Here is a 23864-nt window from a genome sequence, read left to right as displayed (position 1 = left end):
AGCAACTCACGGTCGAAGGTGCTGTACCGGCGTTCGTGCGGGCCAAGCTGCCGGCTGAAAAACGCCAGCGGTTGCCAAGCACCACGCACCCATTGCTCGTGCACCGCGCCCACCGCGTAATCCGACGCGTCGGTGGTGAGGGCGATCGGTGCATCGGGCGCCGGGTGCGCCAGCATGGTGGCGTCGGCCAGAGCCAGCTTTGCGCCTGCGAACGCCGCGGCCATCGGCTCCGACCATGCGATGTCACCTTTGCCCGGCTTGCCCCGGAGGGCCTCGTGCAAGGGGCGGAGGAGCTGGGCGACGTGGGGCACGAAGCGGTGGTAAAAGTTCACCATGCCCAGGAACTCCTGGAGCCCCTTGACCGTGCGGGACCGGGGGAAATCCCTGACCGCCTCCACCTTGGCCGGTAGCGGGACAGCCCCGTGCTTGGTGATGCGGTGCCCCAATAAGTCGATGGTGGTGACACCGAAACGGCACTTGGCAGGGTTGATGATTAAGCCATGCTGGCCCAGGCGTTCAAACAGCGTGCGGAGGTGGAGCAGGTGGTCTTCCCGGGACGCGCTCGCGACTAGGATGTCGTCCAGGTAGACGAACAGGAAAGGTAAGTCACGCAAGACACCATCCATAAGCCGCTGGAACGCCTGAGCCGCATTCTTCAACCCGAAGGGCATCCTCAGAAATTCGAAGAGGCCGAAAGGAGTGATGACGGCCGTCTTCGGGACGTCGACCGGTTGGACTGGGACCTGATGGTAGCCCCGGATGAGGTCCACCTTCGAAAACACGGTCGTGTTGGCCAACCGGGCGGAAAAGTCCTGAATGTGCGGGACCGGGTAGCGGTCGGGGGTGGTGGCATCGTTGAGCCGGCGGCAGTCCCCGCACGGCCGCCATCCCCCGCCGGGCTTCGGCACGATGTGCAGCGGAGAAGCCCAAGCGCTGTTGGAGCGCCGTACGATCCCCAGCCGCTCCAGCGTGGCGAACTCCGTTTTCGCCATGGCGAGCTTCGTGGACTCGAGTCGGCGTGCCCGGGCATAGACCGGCGGCCCGACCGTGGGGATGTGATGCTTCACCCCGTGTTTCACGGCCACCGCTGAAAAGGTGGGCCATGTGAGGGCCGGGAAACGAGCGAGGAGGCGGGTAAAGTCATCAGCTGCCGGAAGTGTGCAAACTAAACTCGCCGGGACGGAACCCTCCAGCAAGCCGCTCGGTGAGCCGCTCAGTGAGCCGCTCAACGAGCTGCTCAGCGAACAAGCGAGCGAGCTAAACGTTTCTGCCTGGACGAGCCGTTTGTGCTTTACGTCGACCAACAACCCATTCACACATAGGAAGTCCGCACCGAGCAATGCCATCGGCACGCTGGCGGTCACGAACGACCATTGAAAGCGTTGCCCACCGAACCGCAGGGAGAGGCAGCGCTTCCCGAACGTGCGGATGGGTGTACCGTTGGCGGCAAGCAACGCGGGGCCCCGGCCCGCGGTTCGCTTGTCGGACGTGTAGGTTGGGATGACGCTTACCTGCGCTCCTGTATCGCAGAGGAAACGGCGCCCGGACAAGATGTCCGTGATAAAGAGGAGGCTGCCGGAATGGCCGACGCTCAGGGCCGCTAATGAGCGCCGGCTTGGTAGTTTCCCGACTTGTCAAATGAGCACGGCTGGCAACACTTCCTAGCCTTGTGGCCGAACCTGGCGTGGTAAGAGCACCAGGCTTGCGGCGGCGGGGGCTTCGGCGGCCGCGGTTTTCTCGGCGGTGGTGGTGGTGGTGGGCGGGGCGTGGCAGCGGCCACGAGGGACGCAGCAGCATCAGCCTCGGGATCCACGACGGCCGCACCGTAACTCGACCGCGCGTCGCAAGCCGCGAAGAACTTGTCGGCCTCTGTAGCCAGGGCGCGGGGTTCTTTTATTTTGGAACCGGCCAGCGCGAGGCGTACCTGTGCGGGTAGCTGGCGTAGGAAGAGCGCCCGAAATAAGAAATCTGGGGCTTGGTCACCCAGCAACGACAGCATATGATCCATCCGCATGGATGGTCGTGTGTCGCCGAGTTCGGGAAGGTCCAGGAGGCGGTCGGCCCGTTCGATCTCCGTGGGGCCGAACGTGGCGATGAGGAGACGTTTGAGCGCCCCGTACTTGTGGTCGACCGGCGGGTGCCGCAGGATGGACATGACTTGGGCGGCAGTGCCGGGCCCGAGGGAGGCGACCACGTGGTAGTAACGGGTCTCATCCGCCGTTATGCCTCGAAGCTGAAATTGTGCTTCGGCCTGCACGAACCACACATCGGCCTGTGCTTCCCAAAACTCCGGGAGTTTTACCGTGACGGCGTTGTTGGCCATGGCATGTTCGGTGGACAGCAACGGCTGAACCAATCGGGGTCACCAGTGAAGTGCGGTGCTACGCACACAACTTGCTTGCCAAAAGGGTAGGCCACAACGCGTTGGATAATCAAAAGAGTCTTTATTAGGAAAGCTCAAACTGTAGCACTGGGTGGGCTCGAGCTTGGAGCCCGCATATATGTGCCGGGGCCACGCCTAGTACCCGGGCGTGGCCGATCGGTCGATAGGCGGGGCATGCCTTCCAGTTCCCCGCCTGGATGTTCGCGCCACCTGCTGGTGCGTTGAATTCGTGTCCTCTTGCTTGTGTCCGCCGCAGTAACATTTTTTTCCCTCTAATGTGCGTTGTGTTGCCTTTTGTCTCCCACTACCATCACCAGTACCCTCAAGAAACCTGCTTTTTCATGATGAAACAGCTTCCTTCGAAGAGGGACACAGTGCGATGTGGCCAGTAGAAAGCACTGAAGGGCTTGACCCAGCCACGTGGCACCTCATTGAGCATGAGGAGCAGAGTGCGCTCAGTTGGCCAGAAGAGCTCACCGAGCCGTATTCTAATGCCATATCAGGGCTGGTGGTGTCCAATGACACAGCAAGGAAGATTGCTGTTTCTCATTACAGGTGGGGATTTATTTACTTATCCAAATTTCACCTCCACCCTCTCCTATCTCACCCCTTGCTTCCTCTCGGGTCCCCTCACAGCTTCCCCAACCCTTCTCCGAGCCCCCTCTTACCATTTTCCAGATTCCTCCACCCTCTCAACAATGCCTCCTCCCCTGTTCCTTACTGTGTCGACCACTGCTGAAAAACTGAGCATCATCTGTTTAACAGAATGCTTCAGCCTGCATAACGTCCCTGACTCGATCATTAGTGTCTCTTTTGAGTAGGAAATTGTAATTTGGCCAGGGTGTTGTTGATAGCTCACCTACTCTTCATGAAGGACACCGTGGGATCCTTAACAACCGCCAACCTATGCTGGTAGATGGAAGCCCAGTTTAATGTCCATCCAAGGTACTGCACACGCAGTGATTAATCACGCTACCAGCGAAACACCAGGATGAGAGTTTATAGCTGGGTCTGGGTTCAAACCCAGCCTAACAGCTTAGAGGAGAGTGTGTATACTTCTAGGCCATCCTGTCAGCCATATAAAAGCATGTGAGCAATGGTAAGATAATTCAAATTCAAATAATTATTTTGTTTGCTGTCGCTTTAAAACGACTTATCAGATAGAACGGACGTGAAGGTAAAGAAAATATTAAAAAATAAATACCAATGTTTGAGTACATCACTTATTGCTCATGTTATCCCCATGAATGATCATAAAGTAACTATGCCATTCTTATGAGTGAAGCAGATCCAGCACTATGGGGAGCTAGTGCGTTGGGGTGCAGAGGCCCAACAGGGCCAGGTTGTTCCAATTTTAAACCAGCACCTTCCCTGCTTCAGATTCTAAATTTATATATAAAATCCATGACATATCATCAATCAAATCAACATTAAGTCCAATAATAATAATCATGTTTCATTACTACTTTGAAATTTACATTGTTTATAGCAATTCATATCGATAATAATTCCTGTTTGTAAACCCCCTTTGTACAGGCCCCTTATTCTTGATTTATTGACGTTTTCTGATCTGTGCATTGCGTCTAGGGGAGTCGGATCATTTACAAGAGATTTGAGATTTACAAAATAATTTGCAAGATTATCTAGTCAATTGAAAGTAAGCGTTATATGGATATTTGTTACTTTAGAGTAATATGGTGTGTCATGTGATTATTGCACTCTCTGTAGGAGGCTTGCATGCTGCATTATTGTGATATTTACCCTCGCCAGAGGAGAGGGTATTGCATTTGAGTCTGTTTGTTACTTGCCGGAAAAAGATTCTGGCAAGTATGTTGATCGGTTGGTTTGTCTGTTTGTCTGTTTGTTCGCAGTACTACGTCTACACCGTTGCACGTAGAATCGCCAAACTTCACACACATTAGTCTTGCCCTGGAATAGACTGTGCCCAATTTTTAACTCTCTCGGCCCAAGGCCTCCATTATGACGTCATAATTTGATAATTCGACAAGTACAAAACTTCATCCGATCAAGATGCAGTTTCTTGAGCGCCATGTCGGCATAAACTGGTGGAAAAAAAAAAAAATGATGAGGTCATCGGTCACGTGGTTCGGCCGCCATCTTGGAAAAACGGAAAAACTTTGCACCTCCATATCTCCGAAAGTGCTGAATAGAAAAAATTGAGACATGGCTCATTGAAAAGAACTCTCCATGGGGAATGAAATATGTTAATGATGATGTCATAGTTGCCTCCATTATGATGTCATAATTCGACAACTACAAAACTTCATCCCGATCAAGATGAAATTTCTTCAGCATCATCAAGGAATAAATTAGTTTAGAAAACAAATATTGATGACATCATCGGTCACGTGGTTCGGCCGCCATATTTGTCCAAAATGACCGATAAAAAAGTACATTCCGGCAAGTCCTCGGTCTCTGAACGATTTTTCATTTGTTTGTCTGTTTGTCCGCACAGAATAAATATGATTTTCTCTGCAACTGTTGGTCTGATTGACAGGAAATTTTCACCATAGGTGCAGCTCCACCTGTAGAATTTTTAAAATGATAATTATGACGTCATAGGTCACGTGGTTTGGCCGCAATCTTGGAAAAATCGAAAAGCTTTGCACCTCTATATCTCAAAGTGCTGAATAGAAAAAATTGAGACATGGCTCATTGTAAAGAACTCTCCATGGGGAATAAAATATGTTAATGATGATGTCATAGGTGCCTCCATTATGACCTCATAATTCGACAAGTACAAAACTTCAGCCAATCAAGATGCAATTTATTGAGCACCATAAACTGGTGGAGGGAAAAAAAAATGATGACGTCATCGGTCACGTGGTTCGGCCGCGATCTTGGAAAAACCGAAAAACTTTGCACCTCTATATCTCGGAAAGCGCTGAACAGAAAAAATTGAGACATGGCTCATTGTAAAGAACTCTCCATGGGGAATAAAATGTGTTAATGATGATGTCATAGGTGCCTCCATTATGATGTCATAATTCGACAAGTACAAAACTTCATCTGATCAAGATGAAATTTCTTGAGCATTATCTAGGGATAAATTGGTGCAGAAAAAAAATGATGATAACGTCATCGGTCACGTGGTTCGGCCGCCATATTTGTTTTAACACAAAAGCCTTAAAAACCACTGAAAATACATCCTGGTGAGGGTTTGCAATCTCTGATTGCTCTTTTTTGTGTTGTATTTGTTTCAAGTAGCTTAAACATTGATGTTGCTGTTGCAATAATCACACTACTATATAATATATATATATATATATATATATATATATATATATATATATATATATATATATATATATATATATATATATATATAATTTGGCTTGTGGATATGTAACGTTTGCTTGTTTGACAAGTATGTACTCATATACCATTGGACAGGAAGGCTTGATTTTGATATTTATAGCGCCACCTGGTGGTGGAGGGAGAAAGTTTTACAAATCATCTGTGGAGATGTCTTGAAATTGTGTACTGTGTACTGTGCACCTGGGCACATACATTACACGTGACACACTACACGTGGTGTAGTGTATGTGCTTTACGGAATCCTGCCAGTGGGAAGGAATATAAATAATAATAATAATAACAAGCATTCTGAGTATTGCGCTGCAATACATGTCCCCTACCGGCAGTCTGTCGTCCGGAAAACTGTTGGGGAAATTACCAAGGGTTATTTACCCACAGGTTCTGAATCGTTCCCAATCGCTAATTACCTCAGGATGGCCTCACCTGTGATTCGCACTCGGGACTTTGATTTATACACCTTGCAGACAGGCCAGCAGAAGCATGACAAAATAAGTTGTTGATAAAGAACCTTTCGAGTTGCTAAATATCAGTAATTTATAATATTTTCTGGTTCACGATCAATGATCGATGTGTGTATATATATATATATGTTGCTCCACTTGGCTCTGCCCCTCCCGAAAGCGCATGCTGTGTCGCGCTTTTGACGTTTTCGAGATGAGGCTGAGGGCGTGCGGTGCGGCTTGAGGAGAACTCTAGAATAAACAAGAGATATCCATTAAAAAAAAAAAATTTTTTCGTTTAATTAACGATATTTGCCAAATCACGTGCCCTATCACAAATTCCAAAAGGACATTTTAGTAGACTGACATGTTGAACAGATCTGTGAAGTTTCCCCTCGATTGGATCAAAAATGAGGGAGGATCTCAGTTTTAAAGGTTCATGCTTAAAAACATCATAACTCTGAAACCATGTGATGCATGACGTCATGCTCGTTGACTTTTTTGTTTGTCATGGGTATGCGATTCTGCCTGCAAAGTTTGGCCTTGATCTGTTCAGCCGTTACAGAGAAAAAGGGGTTTTCGTGTTTTCACGAAAAACAATATGGTGGCCGAACCACGTGACCTGTGACGTCATAATTACCATTAAAATATTCTACAGACCGAGTCCCCCCTACGGTGAAAATTTGATCTCAATCGGTCCTATTATTGCAGAGAAAATCTTTTTTAAAGGAAATCAAAACTTAAAATGGCACTGAGTTAAGGATCATCAGAATTATCAGAATTACCAAAGTTCAAAGTGCCATAACTTTGTCAAAAATTATCGAAACGTCGTGAGGTTCGAACTTGATCTGTAACTTATCATGAGGAAACCATGTGCCAAGTTTGAAATCATTAGCTTAAGCGTTTAGAAAAAAAATCCGGAAAATTGTTCTTTGCGTGACGGACTGACGGACGGCGTGCAAACCTGTAGTCCCCTCCGGTGTACACCGGTAGGGGACTAATAACAACTAGAGCGGCACTCGGTAGAGCATGCTTCCACCAGGCTGCACAGTTTACGTTTTATATTCCACTGATATGCTGGATCTGGATCTGGATCCGGATCTTCACCAAAAGCAAATCAACTCCTTGTCATACACCCAACCTGTTCACCACGTTTCATCCGAATCTGTCCATAATATTTTGAGATATAGTGCTATATATAGTTTTAGCCCTATCATTCAATGGTGAAGAATCATTAAAAAATATATTGGATCTGGATTTTGATCTTCACCAAAATATAATCATTTTTTCCTTGTTGCACACCTAACCTCTCCATCAAATTTTGTCTGAATCCGTCCGCAGCCTTTTGATATCCTGTTCACAGACAGACGGGTGAAAACATAACCTCCTTCCACTTTTGGTGGTGGTGGTGGTGGTGATGATGATGATGATGATGATGATGATAATAATAATAATAATAATAATAATAATAAGTAATAAACTAATCAGGGGGAATTATGTTAATTTGTGTTGTGTCGATATTTAATAATATTGTCCTGTCAAAGGATTTTTTTCCTTTTTATTGTGATCACAGTAGGCATGTTGCCAACAGGAAGTGCACAAGTTAGCGTGCAGCATTTTTTTTTTCACCTGCAGCTCTCAAGTCCAAGACCCAGTGTTTATTGCAGAAGGATGAGTTGTTCCTTGGTGTCCGTGTCAGAGAGCATTTTAAATTAAATTTGACATAACTAGTGATTAAAGCCAGAACCAGACAGCTTGGAAACAACAACATTAGCAACTGAGGTATGATCACAGAAGGACGAGACTGAGAAAGACTGGAAATAATTTCCTCCACAGCATAGGATGGCATACATGAGGCGGAGGAAATTCTTCCTTGGTTTCCCCATTGAGTGCATGTGGAAAAACGATGTCACGGTGCTGGATTTTCATTACGAGCTGTCTATCGCCAGAGACATTATTCGTTCCACTGTTGTACTTCTTGGAGACCACAACAACCACATGTGATTCAAAGGGAGAAAAACGTCCCTGCACTGTTATATTCTTCAAATGAAATATAATGAAACAATTCTGTGACATTGGCCTTATGAACCCCATTCCCCAGAAACAGATGAAGGAAGATGTTAGATTTTATACACAGGTATCTTCTACTGTTCTCATAACCAAATACACAGGTATTGCTGAATGGGCAGTAATGCTGGCCAAAGGTATTGTTTGTTGTGGAGCATGGACTGTCGAAAATGAAAGCAACTCAAAATTAGCTCTTAAAATTTGGTTTTGGGAATCGAACACTAAGTGCGGATATCTTCAACAACTTCCGCAGTGATTGAAGACGAGATCGATATGCCTTTGTCAAATGTCTCACCATTGATTGCAATGGGGTTCTCGTGGAGAATGTTCTCAACCTGTGTGTGTCACTTGTTTTGGCAGTACTATAGCGTATTGGCCTGCTAAAAACTCACTGAACAGAATGTGTCCGCTGTTCATGCTGTTACATGTTGTGGTGAGATTATAGTTTCCCAACAGGAAAAATTCAGTACAGTATTTGAAAATTATTAGAGGATATTCATTGGTGGTTCGTGTGCGGCCTACGGCTGCTTGGCTGCATCATTTCCTGCATTGCAGAGACCCAAACTCAGGACCCTAAGATCTCAAGCCCACCACCATAACCGTTGAGCCAACACCAGGCTAGATATTCATTGATCAGTGGTTATTGGGACAGTGTGTAATGAAAAATGTTTAGTACAGTACTGGTGAATACATCAACAGTAATAGAAAAAAAATCAACTGCTTTCGGAACAGTCTTCAAGTACTGACTGCTTTTAGGATTTTTTGATCCCACTGCTGTTCCACATTGATCCACACAATGGTTCCAAAAATATGGCCGAGCACATTATGATTCTTGGTAGCCACTTCTTTCTGATGTTTGATCAAAACCAGAAGAAAAACAAAATGGAAGAGTTGAAGTTTGATTGGAAAAAAAAGTTTAATATACAGTATGACCCTTTAAGAAAAAAAGGTTCAATATGAACTGAAGAAGGAAATTCCCAGAGACATCCTAAATCCCCCTTTAATGGGGGGAAAAAAAATCTTGTGAGTTAATACGAGTAGCTTTTGGGGTAGATCCTTTCCATGCGCAATACAGTACCTACTATAATTTCATTCCAATGCTTGTCCACATCATGGAAGTGTGTCTGTCCCTTGCCGTAACAACACATGGCCAGAGAGAGGTGCATCTGCTAAGAGTTACAACGAAACCGAAAAACAGAATCAAGCAAGACATGTTGGAGTCACCGCTCCACATCTCAATAAATGGAGAAACGTCAAGGAATCTGGTGAGCTCATCACAAAGGCAACAGAACAGTGGAAGCAGTTGAAGGACACGAAGTCGATACAATGTAGAAGAGGCGAGGTCGTCCGAAATGGTCCAGCAGCCATTGGTAGGCAGCAAGAGGCGATTTTATGGATATAGACTTCTTTGGAACCAGAATAACCTGAGAGTGACAAACACTGTAGAAGATTCCTGTTTGTGAGTGTGACTCGCAGTGACACGAATCGAGCTTTATTATCCAATCCAACTTCATTTCGAAGATGCCAAACCTTTTAAGTGAAACTAATCAAACCAGAAACTTTTCACATTTGCCTGTATTTGTTGCTATGGCAGCCATGCAAATCAACTATTCAAGGGAACTTTTAGAAATGAAACGTTTTAGCAATTATGTGAAAATGATCCTGGTGGAAAGTTATTTTTATTACAAAATCAGATTTCTTCGTTATGTTTCCCTCCATTTATTACCCTCGCCAGAGGAGAGAGTATTGCATTTGTGTGTGTTTGTTTGGCCACACAGAACATGAGTGAGTGTGTATTAATTACATTGAACCCTTTAGAACCCCAAGACCTTTTAGACATCTAACATCCTCAAGACCCCTAAACCCCCCCTCCCCCACCCCCCAAACTTTTAGAATTCTAACACCCTTTAAGACCCCCTAGACCCTTCAGACCCCTGATCCTTTAGACCCTATAGACACTGTTATATCCTTTAGAACCCTCAGACCTCTTAGACCCTTCAGAACCTCAAATACCCTTTAGACCTCCATGCCTTTCAGACCGTTTAATACCTTGTATACCCTTTTTAGACATTTTAAACCCCTTCAGCCAATTCTGACCCTTTAGACCTTAAATTACACCCATTCAACCTTTTAAGACCCTTTAAACATTTAAAAAAAAAAAAAATTTTTTTTTGTATACTGAATTGAGGCTCGTGAAAGAGCTAACATTTATTTCACAAACAAAATATATAAAAAGGGAGCGGAAGACAAGATGGGGAGAGAAGGGGAAGCACACAAACATAACCTTTGAGAGCAGGGAGATGTGTGGGAGGGAGAGGGCTTGGGGGGAGGGGGCGTGGGAAGGGGGGGGGGTGGGAGAAGAATAAAACACAAGGACACCAAGGACTTCCAGGACAGAAGTTGCCATTTCAAAAAAGTGGATTTGGGGTGAAATTAGCAGGGGTAGAAAAGATCAAGGTTTTGGATGGGGGAAGATGAAAGATGGTGGTGAACAGCTGTTTTAAAGACCTGGAGGGTGGAGTGGGATTGAAGAGAGTGAGGGAGTTTGTTCCAGAGGCGGGAGAAAAGAGGAATGAAGGAGTGAAGGTGAGCAGAGAGTCTTGATTTTGGCAGTTTAACCATAAGAGGGTTGCAGGCAGATCTTGTGCGACCTGTAGGAATATTTGGGGGACAGAGCCCAGAGAGAGCTGGGGGGGGCAAGGCCAGAGAGGAGTCGGTAGAAGATGGAAAGACCACCAACCTGCCTGCGGTGAGTGAATGAAAGGCCATTGGAGTTAGCTTCATCGCGGGAGATTCCAATGATTCTGAACGCTTTGGTTTCAACAGTGTGAAGACGAGCTAGGTGTGAGGCAGGAGCACCAGCCCAGAGGGGAGAGCAGTATTCAATTGAGCTGCAGATGAAAGCCTTGTATGTGGTGAGGAGCTCAGGTGTGCCAAGGAAGGACTTCGCATGACGGAGGATGCCCAGTCGGCGACTGGCTTTGGAGGCCAGATTTGAAATGTGGTTTTCCCAGGAAAGATCATGGCAGATAGTGAGACCCAAAAGCTTGAGTGACAGAACTTCTTGGAGAGGATTATTCAGAAAGTGGATGGGAGGGTTGTCCAGTTGGTCTTTTCGGAGAGACATCGTAAGAGTGTGAGATTTTTTATTTTTTATTTTATTTTATTTATTATTATACTGAATCGAGGCTCGTGAAAGAGCTGACAACCGCGAGGGAAAGACAGTACAGGGGGACCGCGAGGGAAAGACAGCACAGGGGGACCGCGAGGGAAAGACAGCACAGAGGGACCACGAGGGATTTGTCAGGATTGAAAGACATGTTCCACTTGTTTGCCCAGTCTGTGATTTTGTTAAGGTCTGCAGAGAGTGAGGAGGCTGCAGACTGCTGATCTGATGGATGAAGAATGGAGCGACAGAGAGTAGAGTCGTCAGCAAAGAGATAGAGAGGATTTTCAAGAGAGTCAGAGAGATCATTGATGAAGACCAGAAAAAGCACAGGGCCCAGAACACTGCCTTGGGGAACGCCAGCCTGAACAGGAAGAGGAGATGAGAGAAACCCATTCAGGGCCACACATTGACTACGACTAGAGAGGAAGTCCGCCAGCCATGCGTGGAGATTTCCATGGATACCAAAGGAGGAGAGTTTGGTGAGCAGAGCGGGGTGCCAGACCGTATCGAAGGCACGTGATATGTCAAGGGAGACAGCTCTAATTTCCTGTTTGGCATTGAGGACCTCCATCCAATATTGAGAAAGCAGAAGCAGCATGTCCAGAGTAGAGTGACCAGGTCTGAAACCAAATTGATGATCAGAGATCAAGCCATTGGAGAAGAGGAAAGATTTCATATCTGAAGCAATGATGGATTCCATGCCTTTGCTGATAATTGGGAGAAGGCTGATTGGTCTGTAGTTGCTAGGATGTGTTTTTGCACCTTTTTTGTGCAAAGCGGTGCCATTTTAGACCATTTCGACTCTTTAGACCCATTCAGACCTTTACAACTTTAGACCTTCAAACCATTTGACCTTTGCCCTTTACACATTTACAACTAGACCATTTAAGCGTTTCATTTGCAATAAACGACCTTTCATTTAGTACATCTTTCCATTTATTTGCCACGCAAAATACACCACACAAAACAAGTCCTCACGTGGGTCTGCAATCTCTGATTGATCTTTCTTGTTGTTACGGTATGGGCATTTATGTAGCTTCTTAAGCCAAATTACAGTTACTAGAAAATATATCAGTGTTGCCAAAACTGGGGACATGCATCGACTTTTATTTTGTTTTGTCCAGATGACTATTTTCTAACTGAATAATGCAAACGCTTGCGTGAGTGACAGTGTCTCTCTGTCCGAAAAGCATAATGAGACAGAAAGAAGGCAAAGAGAAGACGGTAGAAAAATGAACTTTATTAATTAGTTATATGTGATGAAAATACTGTGATTCAAACTGATTGAAGTTGCAATGACTGTCTCATTTTCTCGGTAATTGAAGGTCTCATGTAGGTAATTGATGACAGCCTCAAAAATGATGGTCTCATTTTCTAGGTAATTGTCAGTCTAGAGAAAGTGTGTGCCCACTAAGTAAAGTTAACGGGCTCCAATCTTGCCAACTTGTTGTTCTGTTCTCAAATCAATAACTGGTGTATAACACTATGGCAACAGTAGTATTATAATTGATGGCAATCTTGTAATAGGTAGTCAGGGTTTAAAACTGTTCACAAAACAATATTATGCAATATATAAGACAAAAAGTTGCCTTTTCAATAACCCAGGATAATTGAATTTAAGTGCGTAAATATGTGCGTATACAGTATACACCTTAACATGGCGTGCGTTTAGAAACATGGGAACAGTTCCGGCTTATTTGTAGTTAATTCGCCTAATAAACTAAGGAGATCATAACGATCATATTGTTGCATCACAATCCACATCAGAAAGCTCCAGTAGAACTCCAGAAAAACATGCCTCACACCCCCTCCTCTCCACCCCCCCCCCCTCCATTTATAGTAGATGTGTGTGAGTGATATGTGCTGTAGCTCCATGACCTTTATAGAAGAACAACCTTGAGAGGCCATTTTCCCTGCAATGGCCTTTTTCGGGCACCATGGTCCCCATTTTGAAGCAATGTTTTATGGCCGGAAGCCCTTCCTGCCGCCAACCCTGTTAGTCGCCTCTTGCGACACACAGGGTATTACCAGTGAACTGGTGCTCAATTTGCCGACCTCGGAAGGATGACAGGCTGAGTCAACCCCCCTGGGGTTAATTCAGCGATCGACCGGGATTCGAACCCAGGATGCCAGGATCCCAAGCCGGCACCCTAACCGCTAAGCCAACACCAGGCTACCTCCCTGACCTTTATACCCTATAATTTTTTTTTATTTGAGCAGCTAATTACATAAATGAGACGAGGGAAGGATGTAGGAGTGAGGTCGGTGTAAAGCTTAGACTTTATGAACTTAACATGGTTGGAGATAGTTGAAGAATCACCTCAACCTGTTGGAGGTGTTGAGGAATGGATTGCTGACAGGTGGGGTGCTCTGATGCCAAAAGTTGAAACAGTGGAATTACCATGAATTACCACCAAACAGTGGAACAAAGGCAATTGTGGGTCTTATAAATGAAGCAGTAATATTTGCAGTTGTAACGATTAAATACATCGAGTGAAGAGACTGTGAAAGTTTGGAAATGATGATTTACTGCGTCAAATGGAAAGTTGCTTAATGACATGGACGGACCTTCCAACATTTGGGTGGAATAGTGCACTAGAACCAAGATTTATCTGGAAAACTCCTGTAAATATAATTATGTCAGTTACATTGCAGCAGGACATATCACAAACCTGACAGCACGAGATAATTTGAGAAAATGCCTGTGGCAAATTCAGTATGAAGTGTGAGCACCTCAAAAATGATCATTACCTCCACCACTGAAGGTGGTGTCTGTCTGTCTGTTTGTTTGTCTGTCTGGCTGTGAGCAGGATATCTCAAAACGATATGGATGGACCCAGGAAAAAAATTGGTGGACAGGTTGGGTGTGTGACAAGGAAGACTTTATTAGATTTTGGTGAAGATTCTGATCTGGATCTGAGAAGTTTTACAGTGTTTCTTCACTATTGAGTAATAGGGCCACAAACGATATTTAGTATGATATCTCAAAACGTTATGGACGAATTCGGACAAAACTGGGTGGATGAGTTGGGTAGGTGACAAGAATAAGCCGATTCAATTTTGGTTCATGTCCGGATGAAGATCCGGCCTATCAGTGGGATACAAAATGTAAACTATTCAGCTTGGCGGAGGGATGTGCACTCCTGAGTGTCATTGTAGTTCGATGTACATTCCAGTTCACCATACTTCCTTCCACTTGTTGAAGCAGGATTAAAATGCAGATAAGTAAAGACACAATGGAGGTTGGTACTAGAGGCTGGGCTGTGGATATAATGAAGGTGGTTTTTGGTCAGCATGTGCTCAAGATCCTCTTGAACGATTTCAGAAAGATCTTTGAAAATAGTCTCAAGCCAACAAAACACCACACAGGCCATGGCACTTGGTTTTTTTGTGAATAAAAAGGTCCTGAGCAGCAATGTTGCCAGAGAGCGACCATCTCTCAAAACCAAATAGCTCATGCTGCCAATATTGGGAAGGAAAATAGGTTCGCATCATGATTATGACCCTTCATACAGCAAAGAGGTACTGTATGTTGACATTTTGGGTTACCTTGGCAATTTTGTTTCTTACAGGACCTAAAGCTCATAGTGGAGTTAGATCTAAAGCTACACACACACACACACACACACACACACACACACACACACACACACACACACACACACACAGACATACAAACGAATACATGAGCCACAGCATAGGGAGACGCAGCACAGGACACTTAGATGAGACAAAAACAGCCACTGAGCTTGAGGGAAGTGCCATCACTTCCCGGAGCACTCTGGGTACCAGCGACACCATGCCAATGGCGCCACTTTTCATACCGCACTCAGCAGGTATTTCCTCCTCCCCGTGGATGTCAACTTATGGGGATTGTCCGTGTTCTTAACCTTGTAAATGCTGAACATCATGAATGAAGTGGCTCATACCATTTTTAAAGTAGAGTATTTGGTACGACTCAGCCGGGGTTTGAACTTCTGAACTCCCTGACTCGGAGCAGATGCTCTAACCATTCATTACACCACTACTGAGTCTGGTCAGCACACCACCGAGTGTTGGACCAGATTGAGTGAGTAATGGTGCATTGCTGATGTTGTGTACAAGTCACTGTTCCATGTGCTGCTCTATAACTTCCTCTTGCCTTTTTGTCCTCACCCAGGGAGGACGTCACGACGGAAGTTTCTCTGGAGCAGACGGTGAACACGACGGCGTAGCTTGCAAGCCTCCTGCCCAAAATTGTATGGCAGGAAATAATATTACTGAAATCGATAACCTTATGAAGAGCCTCTATTTGTACAGAAACAACTTAGTAATGATTGTTGCTTTGTGTTTTGTTTTTTTAAAGAAGTGGACAAAATATAAAAATATTTCTGGCCCTTTATGTCTGTAAATGATATGTTGTGCTTGTGGCCTCTGGTGAGGAGTAAAAGCTATTTTTTATGGATTTCTAACAATAAAAAAAAATTTTGTGGGACAAAACTGTACAGGTAGCAATATTGCATTCCTTTTTGATATCTGCTATGTAGTGAAATTTTAATATGAATTCTATGTGCAGGCTTTCATTATAACTTGCAATTGCTTTGTGCATATTGTATCGGTAAACACCTGTCTCTCATAACTTTTAGTGTCTGCTAAAATTTCTTTAAATTTTAGGGGTTTTTTTGGAGGGTGAAGGGGGAAAGGGGTGTCTTGTACTTTGAGCATTACATTTGTGTTGTCCTATTGTCAGCCATGAAGGTTCATTTTATGACACCATCCTGACTGTGCTTCTTTTAACGGCCCCAATTACTCCCACTTTCTTGCCGAGTCATACGGGGAGAATGTTTCTGGCCCAAATCTTCCAAGAACTGGCTGGCCAGACCTCCAGTTCAACTGGCAGGAATTTGGATTTTGTTCAGGGTGACAGCAATCACTCACCTAATCTTCACAAAACACTCTGTGGGATCGTTAACTTTTACCAATGCCCCCAGTGCTGTCAGACGGGTCCTCCGGGCTGACGCTCTTCTGATGGACAGCACACACATTGATGCATGGTCCTGCATACAACACATTTGGATGACAGTTTGTATCTGGGTTGAGATTCAAACCCACGCTAGACAGCTCAAAGGCACCTGTGTATACCTCTAATCGACCTGGCAGTTCCCACGCTGACTGCACATTGTCTAATAAAGATATTTTAGAACAGTCAACGTTGTGTACAGTAAATTGATTATGTTGCTCATGAGCAAAGATATTTAGCTTTTATGACCACGTAATAAGAAAAAAAGCTAGTTAAATGGGTATCACAAAGGTAATGGGGATCTTCGGTGGATGAAAGGAAAGCATTGTAGGAAGAGAAAGAAATGACACTGAGTGGGATAAACACCAGCTTGTGTAATGTGGGAGAATGTAAATGTGGGAGAGGCTGGTACTGCTCGTCGATGTGAGATTTTGACTAATAGCTACAACTCGACCTCCTCTGGGAGCAATAATCTGGTGTGCAGAAGCATGTGCATTCAATATACCTGTGCTTAAAAGATGTTTTTGCTGTATGGGCGTCAGGAGCCGTGGAGAGGAAAAGGTTCTATTAGCTTTGTATCCATATAGTTGGTTGAAGATATTTCAGGGAAACTGTCAATCATGTTCCCGATTATAAATGAAACTAGAAGGGCACGAGGTGGAGCACATACCTCTGCCAGGCTGAACGGTGTACGTTTTGTATCCCACCGATAGGCCGGATCTACATCCGGACACCTTGTCACACACCAAAATCTAATTGCCTTGTTATTCTCACCGACCCAACTCATCCACCAAGTTTTGTAATAATCTGTCCACAACTTTTTTGAGATATCGTGCTGTATATCGTCTTTGGCCCCATCTTAATGGTGAAGAATCACTTGAATGAATGAATGAATGATCGTTTTAAGGCCATTTTCCGTGCTAGAGCGGGGGTTAGCCTTGCGGGCCCCATGACAATCATGGTTCCCTGTTTGAGGCAATGTTTTTATGGCCGGATGCCCTTCCTGACGCCAACCCTTAGTCGCCTCCGACGATGCGCAGGGATACGGTGTACCTATTCTAAATCGGGGTACACACCGTGATCATTCATCCCAGCAAGCTGGTACTCAATTTGCCGACCTCAGAAGGATGACAGGCTGTCAACCCCCCTTGGCGTTAATTCAGCGATCGATCGGGATTCGAACCCAGGATCCCAAGCCGGCACCCTAACCGCTAAGCCAACACCAGGTGAAGAATCACTTGAGAAATTTAAAAAAATTGTCGTGTCTGGATCCTGATCTGGATGTTGATCAAAATCGATGAAAATCCTCGTCACATACCTGACCTGTCCACCAAGTTTCGTCCGAATACATTTTTGAGATAACCTGCTCACAGGCAAACAGACAGGTGGGAAACATAACCTCCGTCCACCTTTAGTGGCGGAGGTAATCAAAGGCAAGATAAATTCTGAGAAAATCAGGAGATGTTTATCCCTTCTCTGTTTCTGTGATATCAAAATGAAATGCTAATTCTGCCGACTGAAGCTAAATACAGTTCAAATATCATCATTGCAGTACCTTCAAATGAGGCTGAGTCTTTGAGGCACAGCACTGATGTTATGGAATGTCAAATGGCATCTGTGCGTTTGAATTGGGCAAACGAAACGTTACTAACTCTAAGCTGCTGCATTCACTTGTGCATTCAATTTCCTTGCACAGCATTGGGTAGCAATTGGCATCAATTTCTTGCTTGCAGCTCATGTACAATGGATCATTACATTGTTAAATGGGAGCCCACAGCATATTGCATTGGTGGTTGCATTCAAAGAAGGTCGAAGCAGTGAGTGAAGGGTTAAAGTGATTCGTTTAGACCCGAATTACCTATCAAAGACCAGAAATGCAGTGTGCAAGGGATGGAGACGATCACTTACCCCAAACATTTATTTCGAATTTGAATCCGGTGGATTGTAGATGGAACTTCGAATCTCTGGACCATGGATTATAACTTCAAATCTCTGGACCATGGATTCTAACTTCAAATCTCTGGACCATGGATTCTAACTTCAAATCTCTGGACCATGGATTCTAACTTCAAATCTCTGGACCATGGATTCTAACTTCAAATCTCTGGACCATGGCTTCTAACTTCGAAACTCTGGACCATGGCTTCTAACTTCAAATCTCTGGACCATGGATTCCGACTTCGAATCTCTGGACTATGGATTCTGATTTCAAATCTCTGGACCATGGATTCCAACTTCAAATCTCTGGACCATGGATTCTAACTTCGAATCTCTGGACCATGGATTCTAACTTCAAATCTCTGGACCATGGATTCTGACTTCAAATCTCTGGACCATGGATTTTGACTTCAAATCTCTGGCCCATGGATTCTGACTCAAATCTCTGGACCATGGATTCTGACTTAATCTCTGGACCATGGATTTTGATTTCACATCTCTGGACCATGGATTCTGACTTCAAATTTCTGGACCATGGATTCTGACTCAAATCTCTGGACCATGGATTCTGACTTCAAATTTCTGGACCTTGGATTCTGATTTCAAATCTCTGGACCATGGATTCTAACTTCAAATCTCTGGACCATGGATTCTGACTTCAAATCTCTGGACCATGGATTCTGATTTTAAATCTCTGGACCATGGATTCTGACTTCAAATCTCTGGACCATGGATTCTGACTTCAAATCTCTGGACCATAGATTCTGACTTCAAATCTCTGGACCATGGATTCTGACTTCAAATCTCTGGACCATGGATTCTGACTTCAAATCTCTGGACCATAGATTCTGACTTCAAATCTCTGGACCATGGATTCTGACTTCAAATCTCTGGACCATGGATTCCGACTTCAAATCTCTGGACCATGGATTCCGACTTCAAATCCTTGGACCATGGATTCTGACTTCAAATCTCTGGACCATAGATTCTGACTTCAAATCTCTGGACCATGGATTCTGACTTCAAATCTCTGGACCATGGATTCTGATTTTAAATCTCTGGACCATGGATTCTGACTTCAAATCCTTGGACCATGGATTCTGACTTCAAATCTCTGGACCATAGATTCTGACTTCAAATCTCTGGACCATGGATTCTGACTTCAAATCTCTGGACCATGGATTCTGACTTCAAATCTCTGGACCATAGATTCTGACTTCAAATCTCTGGACCATGGATTCTGACTTCAAATCTCTGGACCATGGATTCTAACTTCAAATCTCTGGACCATGGATTCCGACTTCAAATCCTTGGACCATGGATTCTGACTTCAAATCCCTGGACCATGGATTCTAACTTCAAATCTCTGGACCATGGATTCTAACTTCAAATCTCTGGACCATGCATTATAACTTCAAATCTGTGGACCATGGATTCTTACTTCGAATCTCTGGATCATGGATTTTGACTTCAAATCTCTGCACCATGGATTCTGACTTCAAATCTCTGGACCATGGATTCTGACTTCAAATCTCTGGACCATGGATTCTAACTTCAAATCTCTGGACCATGGATTCCGACTTCAAATCCTTGGACCATGGATTCTGACTTCAAATCCCTGGACCATGGATTCTAACTTCAAATCTCTGGACCATGGATTCTAACTTCAAATCTCTGGATCATGGATTTTGACTTCAAATCTCTGGACCATGGATTCCGACTTCAAATCTCTGCACCATGGATTCTGACTTCAAATCTCTGGACCATGGATTCTGACTTCAAATCTCTGGACCATGGATTCTAACTTCAAATCTCTGGACCATGGATTCCGACTTCAAATCCTTGGACCATGGATTCTGACTTCAAATCCCTGGACCATGGATTCTAACTTCAAATCTCTGGACCATGGATTCTAACTTCAAATCTCTGGACCATGCATTATAACTTCAAATCTGTGGACCATGGATTCTTACTTCGAATCTCTGGATCATGGATTTTGACTTCAAATCTCTGCACCATGGATTCTGACTTCAAATCTCTGGACCATGGATTCTGACTTCAAATCCCTGGACCATGGATTCTGACTTCAAATCTCTGGACCAAGGATTCCGACTTCAAGTCCATGTACCATGGATTCTGACTTAAAATCCCCGGACCATGGATTCTGACTACAAACCTCTGGACCATGGAGTCTAACTTCAAATCTCTGGACCATGGATTCCGACTTAAAATCCCTGTACCATGGATTCTGACTTAAAATCCCCGGACCATGGATTCTGACTTCAAATCTCTGGACAATGGATTCTGACTTCAAATCTCTGGACCATGGATTCTGACTTCAAATCCCTGTACCATGGATTCTGACTTAAAATCCCCGGACCATGGATTCTGACTTCAAATCTCTGGACAATGGATTCTGACTTCAAATCTCTGGACAATGGATTCTGACTTCAAATCTCTGGACCATGGATTCTGACTTCAAATCCCTGTACCATGGATTCTGACTTCAAATCTCTGGACCATGGATTCTAACTTCATATCTCTGGACCATGGATTCTGACTTCAAATCCCTGGTCTGCCAGGTTTTGGGTTATTGTCAGGAATGGCCACCTGGATTTCTCAGGCTCAAAACCATGTGCATGAGCAACAGAATAAACTGAATAATAATAAATAAAATAGTGATATGATGTTGAAAATATATTGCCTAATATTGCCATAAGCTAAATTATAAAGCAAGAAGTTGAAAAGTTTTCAAATTATTGTAAACCGATCGTATATACTACTTATGATAGGCATTCAAAATGTTTTGGAATGAGATACAATCATTCAAGAAGTGCTGCAAAATGGGGTTCTTTTTAAATCGTTCTCAATGCATAACAAGAAGAAGAGCAATCAGAGATTGCAAACCCTTGCCACGATGTATTTTCAGTGGTTTTTAAGGCTTTTGTGTTAAAACAAATATGGCAGCCGAACCACGTGATCGATGACGTCATCATTATTATTTTTTCTCCACCAATTTATGCCTACATGACGCTCAAATTTCATCTTCATCGGATGAAGTTTTGTACTTGTCGAATTATGACGTCATAATGGAGGCACGTATGACATCATTAACATATTTTATTCCCCATGGAGAGCTCTTTACAATGAGCCATGTCTCAATTTTTTCAATTCAACACTTTCCAAGATATAGAGGTGCAAGGTTTTTCGATTTTCCCAAGATGGCGGCCGAACCACGTGACCTATGACGTCATCATTAAAAAATTATACAGGTGGAGTTGCACCTATGGTGAAAATTTCCTGTCAATCGGACCAATGGTTGCAGAGAATCATATTTATTCTGTGTGGACAGACAGACAAACAAATGAAAAATCAGTCAGAGACCGAGGACTTGCCGGAATGTACTTTTTTATCGGCCATTTTGGACAAATATGGCGGCCGAACCACGTGACAGATGACGTCATCATCATTTGTTTTCTAAACTAATTTATTCTTCGATGATGCTCAAGAAATTTCATCTTGATCGGATGAAGTTTTGTACTTGTCGAATTATGACGTCATAATGGAGGCACCAATGACATCATCATTAACATATTTTATTCCCCATGGAGAGTTCTTTACAATGAGCCATGTCTCAATTTTTTTTCTGTTCAGCACTTTTGGAGATATGGAGGTGCAAAGTTTTTCGGTTTTTCCAAGATGGCGGCCAAACCACGTGACCGATGACGTCATCATTGGTTTTTTTTCTCCACCAGTTTGTGCTGTCATTTCGCTCAAGAAATTGCATCTTGATTGGATGAAGTTTTGTACTTGTCGAATTTTCGAATTATGACGTCATAATGGAGGCCTTTGGCCGAGAGAGTTTAAAATTGGGCACAGGCTATTTCAGGGCAAGACAAATATGTGTGTAAGGTTTGGCGATTCTACGTGCAACGGTGTAGACATAGTACTGCGCACAAACAGACACACAAACAGACAAACCAACCGATCAACATACTTGCCGGAATCTTTTCCGGCAAGTAGCTAACAAAGAGACAAACAAACTGACTCAAATGCAATACCCTCTCCTCTGGCGAGGGTAATTATAAGAACATTTTCCTTATTACCGGTAATTAGACAATAACAACAATAACAACAAACAAATATTTCCCCTTTTCTGATGCTCAATGGATATATTTCTTCATATGGATATATCCTTTGTCAGTTTCATGCAAACCCAAACATTCCATGTCTTTCTTGACATTTTCAATCCATGTCTTTTTAGGACTTCCTCTCGGCTTTCTTCCTTCTACCACTAGCTTTTTGCTTTCTTTACAGCTTCGTCTACTGACCTTGGTTGCACATGACCACACTAACAAAGTCTTCCCTTTTTGGATTCTTCTTCACTACAAGGCCCCTACCGGTTTCACCGGAGGAGGCTATTGGTTTGGTCTCTGTCTGTCTGTGCATCTGTCCGTCCCACCTGTGGTTTTTATAGATTTTCCTCCCATAGCCTTTAACATATTCAACTGACACTTGGTGCATGGCATTACCATAATTTTCAGAACAAGTTTGAGTTTAAGGGTGTTTCATCAATTTTTATGCCCCCGACCCCAAAGGTGGCCGCAGGCATTATGTTTTCGGGTTGTCCGTCCGTCTGTCCGTCCGTACGGGCGAAACCTTGTTTTTCTCAGCAACCACATGTCCAATTGAGACGAAACTTTCAGGGTAGGAGTGACACCCATGCAGAATGTTTTCATGACAATTGTGATGTCATAGGTCATGTGGTATGCCAGCCATCTTGGGCTAAGTGCAAATATTTAAAAGATTATGTCTTGGAAACCGCTGAATGGAAAATTTTTAAACTTTGCACATTGTCAAGTACTCCCAATAGGGAACAAAAGCATGACAATGATGACATCATAGGTGAAGTGGTATACCAGCCAAAAATGTTTTAATCGAATTCCTTATCCTAAAAATCTGAAATTGCATGCGCATGAACGATGACACATTTGTATTGTAATATTAAATTTATGACATCATAGGTCACATGGTTTGGCAGGAATATTGGATTTAACCTAAAAGCCTAAAAAAAAACATCTTCTCCTAAATCACCAAATCGGTTGACTTGAAACTTTACATGTCAATGACTAGGCATGGTGATTAAAAGATGACCATGAAAACATCATTGGTCACATGGTGTGGCAGCCATATTGGATTGAAGGAAAATATGAAATAATTATATTTCTGAAACCACTTACCCTATTAAATGCGAAATTTACAAACATCATCGAACACCATTGTTGCATATAGTTTGAAAATGATGATGTTGTCGGTCACGTGGTTTGGCAGCCATCTTGGATAGAAAAATGAACCTTATCCAATCAACACGAAACTTCACAATCACGATCCCCTACGCATACATATACAGAGTGTACATTTTAAAGGTCATATGTCACGTGGTGTGGCAGCCATATTAGCTTGAAAGCCGATAATTAAAAAAAAAACCTCTGAAACCGCTTCACCGATTGTGTGAAACCTGTTATGGCT

The 23864-nt window shown here is 43.9% G+C and overlaps 1 protein-coding gene across 5 annotated transcripts in view; it reads left to right on the top strand.

Moving 5' to 3' along the window:
- The window catches only part of CREB3L1 (cAMP responsive element binding protein 3 like 1), a 113187-nt gene extending 96600 nt beyond the window's left edge, over positions 1 to 16587 (top strand). For 3 of the 5 annotated variants that reach the window (XM_068119117.2, XM_068119112.2, XM_068119106.2), the window contains exons 11-12: positions 2701 to 2938; positions 15558 to 16587. In XM_068119117.2, coding sequence (XP_067975218.1) covers positions 2701 to 2938; positions 15558 to 15612 — 293 coding nt within the window. In that variant the 3' untranslated portion in view covers positions 15613 to 16587. The remainder of the gene's footprint in view (positions 1 to 2700; positions 2939 to 15557) is intronic. The other 2 variants (XM_078777671.1, XM_068119123.2) reach the window with 1 other exon arrangement.
- The last annotated feature ends 7277 nt before the right edge of the window (positions 16588 to 23864 follow it).

The sequence above is a fragment of the Myxine glutinosa genome, chromosome 1 (assembly GCF_964187855.1).
Source record: "Myxine glutinosa chromosome 1, kmMyxGlut1.1, whole genome shotgun sequence".
Classification (NCBI taxonomy): Eukaryota; Metazoa; Chordata; class Myxini; order Myxiniformes; family Myxinidae; genus Myxine; species Myxine glutinosa.
The sequence above is the reverse complement of the archived record's forward strand: the minus strand, read 5'-3'. Positions and strand labels throughout refer to the sequence as shown.